At 39.1% G+C, this 12,500-nt stretch overlaps 1 protein-coding gene across 1 annotated transcript in view; it reads left to right on the top strand.

Moving 5' to 3' along the window:
* LOC144962657 (uncharacterized) overlaps positions 1–12,500 on the top strand; it is a 51,457-nt gene that overhangs the window by 3,317 nt on the left and 35,640 nt on the right. The window contains exons 4-13 of the mRNA XM_078895770.1: positions 324–520; positions 1,335–1,432; positions 2,165–2,351; positions 3,590–3,751; positions 5,737–5,879; positions 7,321–7,522; positions 8,144–8,328; positions 9,378–9,543; positions 11,189–11,326; positions 12,204–12,326. Of these exons, the coding sequence (XP_078751896.1) occupies positions 324–520; positions 1,335–1,432; positions 2,165–2,351; positions 3,590–3,751; positions 5,737–5,879; positions 7,321–7,522; positions 8,144–8,328; positions 9,378–9,543; positions 11,189–11,326; positions 12,204–12,326 (1,601 nt within the window). The remainder of the gene's footprint in view (positions 1–323; positions 521–1,334; positions 1,433–2,164; positions 2,352–3,589; positions 3,752–5,736; positions 5,880–7,320; positions 7,523–8,143; positions 8,329–9,377; positions 9,544–11,188; positions 11,327–12,203; positions 12,327–12,500) is intronic.

The raw sequence follows: 12,500 nt of genomic DNA, 5'->3' as shown, positions 1-12,500 counted from the left end.
TGTGTGTGTTTGTGTGTGTTTGAGTCTGTGTGTCTCTGTGTGTGTTTGAGTGTGTGTGTTCGTGTGTGTGTGAATTTATATGTGAGTGTGTATCGAGTGTGAGTGTAAATAAGATAAAGTGAGATAAAATAAGAAAGAGAACAGGAGAGAAAGAAAGAAGGACAGAGAGAGAGAGAGAGAGAGAGAGAGAGAGAGAGAGAGAGAGAGAGAGAGAGAGAGAGAGAGAGAGAGAGAGGAACTTGTACATTTTATGCTTCTTCACTAAATTGCCTATTTTGTCAATTAATTCATAATTGAGCCCTTATTTTTGTTGACTCTCTCAGCCTACCGTCCAGGCAAAGAATATGTGTACCAATATGACACTCAAGTGTTGACAGGACTCCCCCAGACCTCCAAGGTCCATGCAGGTTTCAGACTCAGCTGCCTTGCCCGTGTCCAGTTCAACACAGCCAGTAAGGTCCGTGTTGTCTTTGAGAAGATTACTCTCTACCGCATCAACGAGCCTGTTGTCCAATGGGAGGTAAGTTTAGTAGGCTGAAAGAAACGGGCAGACAGAGTTGAGTTGCCGTTCCAGTAAGGTCGCGGGTTCGAGCCCCCATCGTCACGAAGTTTTATTCTATTTTCTTTTTCATTCTCTATTGTCTTCTGGCACTTTTCTACTCACTTCATTTCTTTGATGTCAAAAACTGGTTCCTATCTCATTGAAAGTTTAATCTACTTTTCCAAAGGACTGGATACAAGCCCTGTTTTGGTTTCAGAGTGATGGAGTGTCTCATTTTCTATTATAAGTATATACTGCTCATCAATAAAGACCACCCATCCGCGTAATTTTACGCCCCGTTATCAGTCGGTGATTTTATAATTCACTTTGTGTTAATGGTTGGCAGGAGGGAGAAGTGATTTATGAGGACGAAGTTGATTATAGTAATGAGGTTATAATGATGATAATGATGATGATGTTAATGATGCTGTTGATGAAGATGATGATGATGATGATGATAGTGTTGATGACGATGATAATGTTGATGATGACGACAATGATGATTATGATGATGATGATGACGGGAATGATGATGATGAAGATGATATTGATGTTAATGATGATAATGATGGTGATGATAATGATGGTGATGATGATGATGATGATGATGATGATGATGATGATGATGATGATGATCATGATGATGATGATGATGATGATGATGATGATAATTATGATGATGATGATAAAGGTTATGATGACGACAATGATGATGATGATGATGATGATGATGATGATGATGATGACGACAATGATAATGATTATTGATGCTTTCTTTTAAAATGTCTACCAGGCCACAGAGCGTTTGATGCCCGAGGAATTCCTCAAAGATTTCGCTGGAGAAGAGGCAAAGATCATGGAAAACTTCCTGCAGATTCCCTTCGGATTTGAGTACGTTCTGAATTCTTTCTTGTCTGTCCCGATAGAAATAATTTTGTTTTCATCAGCGAGCTCGTCAAAGGATTTGTGTTGCTTCTCTATGGAGCTAGAATGAAGTTGGCGTCACAGGGGTCTATTATTGTTTTTTTTTTGCCATCCATATCTATGAGTAATTCTCACTAAACTGTATTAACCAGACTATAAAAGTTCAAGGTCACACAGTTTTGTATGTCTTGTGAGGCTATGAGGTCTTGTGGTGTGACACTCGTTTTCGGATAGGAAGGTCCTGAGTTCGAGTCTAACTCGGTGCATAGTTGAGTCCTTGGAAAAGGCTTTTTACTCATATTATTCTCTCACCATACACAGGTGTAAAATGAGTACTTGGTCCTTAACAGCGTTGCAGCAACTCTATCCGCAAAAATACTTTATTATCGCATAACAGGCATCGTGTCTTGTCCAACATGCTAAGTGTTGTTGCAGGATAGGGACCCTTGTAAAGAGCCATGGGCACGTTTAGTGGATATTGCGCTATAGATAGTTCGATGTTGACGTCACTCAGGTCTTTGTTATTGTTTTTTGCCATCCACGTTTATGAGTAATTCTCACTAAACTGTATTATCATATATATATGTATATATATTATATTATATATATATATATATATATATATATATATATATATATATATATATATATATATATATATATATATGCTCTAGTTAAAAAATATATTTTACTTTTCAGTTATGACGACGGCCAGGTGTTGAGAATCCTCCTTGAGGACTCCGAGACCAGCTGGTCTGCCAACATCAAACGTGGTTTCACCTCCTTGTTTGAGATGAACCTGGAGAAGAGATATCTGTTGGATGAGTCATTCCCTGCCATCAAGTCTAGCACACCTCCCCACGTCAACTGGTACAATGTCTTTGAGGTAAGATAAACAACTAAACCTCAATCATTACTTCTGGCCTATGTGAGACATACTATCCATCCCCTCCCCCACTCCAACTGGTAAAATGTTTGGTTAGCCATAACACATAGCCTCAATAATTACTTCTGGCAACTGTGAGACAAACAGACTCTCTCTCTCTCTCTCTCTCTCTCTCTCTCTCTCTCTCTCTCTTATTTTTTTTCTCCCCCCCCCCACGCCAACTGGTACAATGTCATTTGGGTAAGACACAAAACCAATCCTCAATCATTACTTCTGGCATAAGTGAGACATTCTATCCATCCTCTGCCTCACTCCAACTGGTAAAATGTCTTTGGGGTTAGCCATAACACTAAGCATCAATCATCACTTCTAGCATATTTGAGACATACTATCCATCCCATCCCCCACTCCAACTGGTACACTGTCTTTGAGGTAAGCCCTAACACTAAGCCTCAATCATTACTTCTGGCATATGTGAGACATACAGCCTCTCTCTCTCTCTCTCTCTCTCTCTCTCTCTCTCTCTCTCTCTCTCTCTTTCTCTCTCTCTCTCACTCTCTCTCCCCCCTCACGCCAACTGGTACATTGTCTTTGAGGTAAACAACACAATCAATACCCAATCATTACTTCTGGCGTATGTGAGACATAGAGTCTCCATCGTGTTGTTTGGTTGTTTTTGTAAAGAACATTGACGCTCTTATTCGCCATATCAGGGTGCAGCGTGGCTCAGCTATACGGTGTTTGCTTCTTACCCGAAAGGTACCGAGTTCGATTACCCGCCGCTGCGCGGTGTGGCCTTGAGCAAGTCACCTCGCCCTAACTAAATTTGTGGTTATTCCAGTCTTCCATTGGAATAGACCCTAGTGATAAATTTCCCCTTGTAGATGAAGAAAGGGAATTTTATTATTTAAAAAAATATTTTATTTACCTAAATGAATATTATTCACTGCATCATGTTAAAAAAAATCATTCCTTCAGCGTTCGGCAACCGGTGACTGTATAAATATTTAATATTTCTCACCCAAAGCTCTCAACCACCGGTTACTGTATATAATCTATACTTATTTCTCTTCCAAAGCGTTCGGCCACCGGTAACCGTGTATAATCTTTATATATTTCTGTTCCAAAGCATTCAAGCCCCAGTTACTGTATAAAATCTTTATGTATTTCTCTTCCAAAGCATGCAACCCCCAGATACTGTATAATAATATAATCTTTATTTCTTTCCCTTCCTTCAGCGTTCGACCACCGGTGACTGTGCCACTCTGTACACCGTGACCCCCAACTCCGGCAACGACCACCTGTACGTGACCAAGACACGTGACTACAACAGATGCATCAACAGACCAGTCTACCTCAACTCTATCTGGGATGGACAAATGACACAAGATGCTCAAAATGTAAAACATTAGTTATATCTGGTTAACTTACTGCAATCTGGACATACTAATACTCAAAAATTTGGCCAGAAAACATGTCCTCTAAAAAATATCGATCGATATAAATGACCCTCAACTTGGCAAAAACTCTCAAACCTGGGACCTTCGAAGGTCCCAGGTTTGAGAGTTTTTGCCAAGAGGAGGGTCATTTATATCGATCGATATTTAAAGGACGAGTTTTCTGGTCAAATTTTTAAATCCGAGTCTATCCAGAGTGCGACAATTAGCTGGATAAATCTGGCTAAGATTAAGAATCATACTTTGTCATAGCCTGCTCTAAAAAAAAAAAAAACCAAAAACAAACACGTATCTTAAAATTTTGGTCAGAAAACTCATCCTTCAAACATCGATTGATTACAATGACTGTCATCTTGGAAAAAAATATCTCAAAACCTGAGACTTCGCTCGTGAAAGCTATTGAAAATCATAATTATCAGGCTAAATTGTGCGGCTGTGTGGCTTAGTGATGTGACGCTCGCTTTCGGATAGGAAAGTCCTGGGTTCGAGTCTCGCCTGGCGCATAGTTGAATCCTTGAAAAATGCTCTTTACTCATATCCTCTCACCGTACTCAGGTAAAAAATGAATACCTGGCCGTTAACAGCGTTGTCTCTGTCCGCCAAAAATTGTAACATCGCCTAACAGGCGTCAGTCTCATTCTACATGATATGTTTTGCTGTTGGCCAGGAACCCCTTGCAAAGGCCTTGAGCACGTTAAGTGGATATTGCCCTTTATAAATTCTCTTGTTTTAAAAAAGTCCAGTGCTAAACGTAGTCTCAGTCAGTTTAATAATACTGTAGGATTTTAAAGAAATCTTTTATTCTTCCCCTCAATTGGTTCTGGTTTCGTTATCTCTAATAAAAGACAGTTAAAAAAATAATTTTAAAAATTTGTCTTCTTAAAAAAAATATCTAAATTTAGTGAAACGTTTGATAATTATTATTTTTATGAATCCTTATTGTAAACTTGATATCATTACGTGTTGCTATTTATGGGGAGGGGTGAATAATTAATTCATATTATTCCACCCCTCTCCTTAAATAATAACGGGTAATGAAATCATGTTTACAATAATTTGTGACCTCAGATTATCAAACGTAACTTTCACTAAAAACAGATTCTTTACAAAGAATTATCATTTGAATGTTTTCAAAGATATATTTTATTCAAATATGGCGAAATATGATTCTCTTGAGGGGTAGAATAAATGATATTTAATACACTTATGTGTTTTCGATTTCGAACTTTGTTCCCAACGCGTATTCGCAACCTCGTGCAGTGGTTGGGGACACGTCCGGAATTCCAAAAAGCTTGGGTGGAAGAATCGTATATTATTTATTTTTGTTTAGAACTTCTTCATGACATAACCCGAAATAGCCACTTCGACTCCATCAGCTGATAATTTTCACAGCCAATTAACAATTAATTAACATTTGTGACCCTTCGCCTCAAAACGGTATTAACTCGGGTTGGTTAAGATGTTGAAAATTGAATTTATAGCCAGAAATATCAGACTTGTGTTGAGTTTGTATGTGTTATTGAGGAGAATGGATACCATATTTTAGGGTACTGATGCCAACAATTTAAATTTTTGACCAGTATAACATTAAATCCATCTTTTAAGCATCTGGTTCGTTCCGACATAATACCGTTTTGAGACGATGGGTCACATTTACGATATTATTGTCTTAGGGGATCCCGACTGCTCAATTAGAAAAGCACTCGCTTCAAAACGCAAATGGACAGAGATCGATCTCGTGGAAAGTAGATATATTTGTCTAACCCTTTGAGTCTTGTTAGATCTGTCGGAAAGAATTTTGCGATAGATTAGCGTTCTATCTAAAGGGTCTAAGCAATTACTATTGTGCGTTTCACGCTATAGAAACCGGGGTAAGTAACTGAGGGACCATATTAATGTTTTTTTTTTGTTATATCGTCATCCTCCAGGACAACCCCTTGCTGAACGGAGCCACCCTGAAGTACAACGTTAGAGGAAATGACAGGAAGTTCCTCATCTTGAGTGCTGTAGGTGAAGGTCACATTGTCTTCACTCCCTACAAGAACCAGGAACAAGTCAGGACCAGCCTCAAGTAAGGACACTTATATCTCGTATAATACTACGGTATACGACTCAGTCCATAAAAACAATAGGATTCAATAGTCTGATGTCGCGTCCGCCCAGCAACCAGCGGCTTGGTTCTAAACACAGAAAATCGGTATTTTTTATTCTTTATGCTGGATAGAACATTTTCATATGACATGTGATCAGAATGTAAAAAAGTCAAGTCAAAACATGATCAGATTTATAATGTTTTTCTCCTCTAATCGCTTTTATGCTCGTCGGCCATAATGGTGGTGATAGAAATAATGGCGTCCAATAGATTAGAACCAGTTACTATGCGTCATTACGAAAGAAGTGACATCACAACTATTGAACCCTATAACAAAGATGTGTCTCATTGTCCCAAAATGGTAATAAGCCGATATGTACTAGATATCAAATAGTTATTCTAAAGTTTGAAAAAAAAAACTCCCCCAGAACGTTTAGGTCCGTGGATCCGGAGGTTATCCAGACTATTATAGCGTGAAACGGACACTACACATTTTGGATAGAACTCTAGTCTATCGCATAGTACTTTCCACCATATCTAACAGATCCAGTTACCTAATCACTGGTAGGGTGGGCGAGGTGGATCAGAAAGCAATTATTACTTCACTTGGGATCAATTTTGACCCCTTTGCGTGTTTTTTATTATGATACAATGAAATATACCTCAATCAATACAATAATTGCAAAGATGTTACCCAGTGACCCAAAACAATATCATGTCAACATCAAAAAGTTATTTTAAAGTTAAAAATAAGAACACTAACAAAAACATCGCTCCAGAGCTTTTAGGCTCACGGAGTCGAAGTTTATCACGATTTCTGTAGCAATTGCTTACTTCCCTTTGGATAGACATTAGACCATCGCAAAGCACCAACCATTGTTAAGTGAACAAACGGTGGGGGGGGGGGGGGGGTCAGAACACTGTTAATGTCCGTTTAGCGCTATAGAAAACGAGATGAACTCCGCCCCCATGAGGCGATTGGCTCCGAAGGACTTCTCAGGAGCTAAAAAAGAACATGTCATGCCTCTGATAATTTATGATGATAGTTTATCCTTACACGATATCAGATTAAGGAGTTGTGCGGCTATGTGGTCTAGCGGTATGACACTGGCCTTCGGATGGGAAGGTCCTGGGTTCGAGCCTTGCTCGACGCATAGTTGAGTCCTTGAAAAAGGCACTTTGGTCATATTCTCTCACTGTACTCAGCGTTGTCTTTGTCGGAAAAAATTGTAATATCGTCTAATAGGCGTCATGTCTCATTCAACACGTTACGTGTTGCTGTTGGTCATGGACCCTTTGTAAAGCGCTTTGAGCACATTCAGTGGATATTGCTCTATATAAAAGCTCAATAATAAAAGGAAAGAGTTGTGACGCACATTTTCTGGCGATAATCGTTCCTGCCTCTGTCCATCACCAACAGCCAAACCTTGTACTTGAAGGATTCCAAACAGATCGGCCGTGAAGTCCAGGAGATCCCAGAGGTCCACCATGGTGAACACAAGAAGGACACCCTGAGAATGACCCTGCCATCCAGCCCCGTCGACTGCCCAGACCATTTCTTGCCCTGCCAGGAAGAACCAAAACAGGTCAACCAGGAGGCCGATGTATACAGCGTTGATAAGGTATCTAAAATTACTCTTGTTTTTTTTTTTGGTGTCATCTGCACACCGTATATAAGTCTAGACCTCTCTCTCTCTCTCTCTCTCTCTCTCTCTCTCTCTCTCTCTCTCTCTCTCTCTTTCATCTTCGTTCAGGCATCCAACGCTATCATGCTGGCGACCAGCACCGCGCCATGTTGTATGCGCTCATAGCTTCCATGAATTTTTCATGATCATGACTTAGTGAGCCATCCTATACATTGAGAAATCTAATTATACCGGACAGACATTTCAGTTTACGAATTAACTTCTTCTCTGCGGCTATGTGGTCTAGTGGTCTGTTACTCCTCTTCGGATTTGGAATATCCTGAGTTCGAGCCTTGCTCGGCGCATTTTCGGTCCTTGGAAAATGCTTTTTACTCACATTATCTCACCGTACTCAGGTGTAAAATGAGTACCTGGCCGTTAACATCGTTGTCTCTGTTAAAAAAAAGAGGAATATCGCATTAAAGGCGTCGGGTCTAGTCCTACCTGTTAAGTGTTGCTATAAAAAGTACTTTTTGAGCAATTTTAGTGGATATTGGGCTGTTTAAAAAAGGTCAAGTTTTAAAATACTATATTATACTATATTTCAAAATCTTGCAGATCTATCTTCATCTGACAATGGCTGCCAGAAACACCCGTGAAATCACTTCCGAGGAATCTCTCCAACATCTTAGAATTGTCAAGGACATGCTGAAGACTTCTCCTCAACCAATCATCAAGAAACTCTGGAAGAAACTGTCCATGTCGAAGGTCAACCCTCAGGCTGACATCGACAGGCTTAGCGCGTAAGTCATTTACATATCAAAGGTCAACTGTGGACGTTTCGGTTTCCCCTTTATCAACAAAACACGATGAATGAAACACCATGGACGAATGAGTGTTTGAAATAATGTTTCATTCATCGTGTTTTGTTGATAAAGGGGAACCCCGAAACGTTCACAGTGTCTGTTTTCGTCTAATAAATTGAAGCTTACAATTCAATACTTATTTTTGTAATTTCCTTCGAGTTTCAAGCAGCAACATTTTCATTACAAATTAGTCCGAGTGACAGGCTCTACCCCCGCCCCCCTGTGGTTTTTATAGAATGTGCCTCGACTATTCCAGAAAATGCAATGGTCTTTACTTTGTACATATCACTTCATTCAACTCAGATGAGATGTTAACTTGGTTATGTTGTCTTGTGGTATGACAGCCATCTTTGGACCGGAGGGCCCGGGGTTTTAGTTCTGATATGAGCGGCGCATAGTTGAGCTCTTGAAAAAGACTCTTACTCAAATTTTTTACCATACTCTGGTGTATAATGAGTACCTGGTCAATAACAGCGTCGTCTCTGTAGGAATTAAATGCAATATCGCCTTGTGCGGCTATGTGGCCTTGTGGTATGGCACTCGCTTTCGGATCGGAAGGAACCTAGGTTCGAGTCTAACTCGGCGCAAAGTTGAGTCCTTGGGAAAAGGCTCTTTGCTCATATTCTCTCACAGTACTCAGGTGTAAAATTAGTACTTGGCCGTTAACAGCATTGTCTCTGTCGGAAAACAATTGTAATACATGCACCATGTCTCGTCCTGTATTATGTCAAGTGTTGCTGTTGGCTAGAGGCCTCTTATAAAGCGCATTGAGCACGTTTAGTGGATATTGTGCCAAATAAAAGCTCATTTCTTTCTTTTCTTTTTAAAATATTTACAAAGGTCAATGTTATCCATGGAGAATGATAGTTCAAAGCTGATGAGATTAATTCATTACCGAGTATATATTTTTAATTGTCAGAATTTCTGTTTTTATTTTGGTGATATTTTCGGTCTAAAGTCAGTGTCATTCATTCCATCTCTTCCAGTAAGATTCTCTGGAATATTCTGCCATCTGTCGGCACTCAGGCCGCTGCCAATGTAATCCTTGACATCTGCTCACGTGACTTCCTCATGACCAGCAACTGTACATCTCCCATCAGAACTCTTGGTCTAAGAGTATCACCCACCATTGAGCTCACTGATAAGCTGATTGTAAGTGAAACTAAAACGTATAGCACCTACACACACGCACGTACACACACACACACACACACACACACAGACACATACACTTGATAAAATGTTGACATAGCTAAAATTGACGGAAATAGAAATTCAAGATTTAAAAAAACAACTTTTCTTGTAGTCTAAAATTTGTGTGGAATAAATACATAAATGGATAGATAAATGAATGAATAAAAGTTAGGTAAATAAATACAAAAAAAAATAAATGAATGAATAAATAAATAGATAAACAAACAGAAAAATAGATAAATAACTAAATAAGCAAATAAATAGGTAGATAAATAAATAGTATATATACAAACCGATAAATAAATTGTAAAATTTATGACAAATTGATTTATTATGGAAAATATGTCTGATGCTTTCTATCGGATTGAGTTTCAGTTGTAAAATTTGAGCTGTGATATTGTGTGGCTATGGAGTCTTGTGCTATGATACTCGCCTTCTGACTGGAAGGCGTAGAGTTCAAGTTCAGCTCTTGGAAAAGCTCTTCACTCACATTTTCTAACTGTACTCACATGTGAAATGAGTACTTGGACATTAAACGAGTAGTTAGTTGGTTAAAAATGTAATATCGCATAACAGACATCATACAATCTTTTTTAAAAAAACCCCACTCAAACGTGGGTATTCACGAAGTGACACACTTTAGTATTTTTTACATGATTACTTAATCCTCTTCGGGCCTTGAGGCACATAGGACATCCACCAAACATCCTCTTGGGGCCTTGAGGCACATAGGACATCCACCAGACATCCTCTTCGGGCCTTGAGGCACATAAGACATCCACCAAACATCCTCTTCGGGCCTTGAGGCACATAGGACATCCACCAGACATCCTCTTCGAGCCTTGAGGTACATAGGGCATCCACCAGACATCCTCCTCAGGACTTGAGGCAGATAGGGCATCCACCATACCTCCTCTTCGGGGCTTGAGGCACAAAGTGCATCCACCTGATACCTCCATTTTTTGCGACCGGCTGCTTTTGCGGTGGCTGCATATTCCATAACAGGCCTGCTTCCTTTAATTATTTACTTAATGGTCCTTCGCCAGGATTCTTTGGGTCTTCCCAGCTTTCTCTTCCCATCTGCTGTCCAGTACAGGGCTGTATTGGGAAGTGACCCTTTTTTCATTCTGGTCACATGACACAGCCAACGCGATCTTCTTTTTATTTGATATGATTAGGGATATTCAAATAGATTGATATATGACGGACGACTTTTCTAGCGCAAATTATTTAGAAGCTCTGTCAACACCGTGTCCAATAGGATTAAATAGTCCGATGTCACGACCGCCCAGCAACGAGCAGCTTGGTTCTAATCAAAGAAAACTGGTACTTTTTATTCTTCATGCTGGCTAAAATTATTTCACATGTCATGTGATCAGAATTATAAAAGTCAAAACACGATCATATTTATAACGTTTTTCTCCTCTAGATAACTTTTATGCTCGTCGCCATTGTTTCGATAGTTTAGAACCAGACACTAAGTTACTATGCGTCATTACAAGTGAAGTGACGTCACGACTGTTGAAACATATTATTAACTAATGCTCTAGCTGTCCCTCACGACAAAGCAAAACTTAATCATTTTGTTTCTTTTCTCTTACAGAAACTGACCCAGATAGGACGTTTGACACATGAGGTGAGGCAGACAGTTTACCTGACACTGGGGTCCTACGGATACCAAATGACCCGTTCATTCGAGAGGGAAACCAAGCAGTGCCAGAAGACACAGAGAATGCTGGATGTGAGTTTATCTTTTATACACCTCTCTCCTCCCCCTCCTTTCCTCTCTCTCTCTCTCTCATTCTCTCATTTCCTCTTTCTCTCTCTCCCTTTTTTCTAAATCTGTCTTTTTTTCTCTTTTTGTGTGTATGTGTGTGCATTGTGTGTGTGTGTGTTTTGTGTGTGTGTGTGTGTGTGTGTTAATTCTCAGCTTACCGTCTATTTTAAGGATTTAAAAAACCCAAACTCAGAAATAATGAGGAAAATGCTAATCTTAATTTTGTGCAGGAAAACGTTCTTTTAAAGCGTTTACATTTTATGAATATATTAAATATTTTTCTTCAAACTTTCTCTAATGTACAAGCCAAATCGAAATAATAAAAAAGTTCAGTGTTTCATAACAAATGTCACGATATTACTATAGTTGGTAAGGAGCAGTGGCGGGGTTCATTTGGGTGATTTGGTGCCATGAACCACCTCTATTTTGATATTTAAAATTAAATACATCATCATTTTTAATGAATTAAAAGTTTTCAAAATAAGATACTGCCTTTAGTAAAAAACTGGACACATGCTGCCTTTTAAATAAAACTATTAAAGAACATTAAAGACACAAACGCATTTCTAAATTACAGAAATTTTCTCTGTCGTCAATCTGGAATTTAGTAATGTATTTTTGTCTTTATTGTTTTTTTTGTTGTTGTTGGCTGAACAAGGGTTTTTGAGCCCGAAACGTTCCGTGCTTGGTAACTTGGTCTTTGTTTTGACGCCGTTATATTCATTTTTGTTCATTCCTTTTTTTACAGTCCACAGGTTCTAGCAACTTTTGTATTTCTAGCAGATAAAGATACCTTATATTACAATTAACTTTCTTGTCACCCTTTTTGTGTCGTTTCTAGACCATCCTGAAAGACAACAGCAAGGACAGATCCAATTTCATCCAGACTGAGAAGAAACTGATTGACAACAAATGCAACAGCATCCTTAGCAAATACCAACAGACTGAGGAGAAAATCTTGAGGGTAAGTACCTCACTTCATATTATTATCCTGACCGCGGTGAGCGTAAAGGTGACATGAGAGATAACTATGCTGTAAGGGCTACCCATCCAGATCTGTCCTATAGTACTACTACTACTACTACTACTACTACTACTACTACTACTACTACTACTATTACTTCTTCTACTACTACTA

The sequence above is a fragment of the Berghia stephanieae genome, chromosome 1 (assembly GCF_034508935.2).
Source record: "Berghia stephanieae isolate SIO BIC M18660-M18661 chromosome 1, UCSD_Bste_1.3, whole genome shotgun sequence".
NCBI classification, from domain to species: Eukaryota; Metazoa; Mollusca; class Gastropoda; order Nudibranchia; family Aeolidiidae; genus Berghia; species Berghia stephanieae.
Note: the sequence above shows the minus strand (reverse complement) of the source record. Positions and strands in the feature narration are given on the sequence as shown.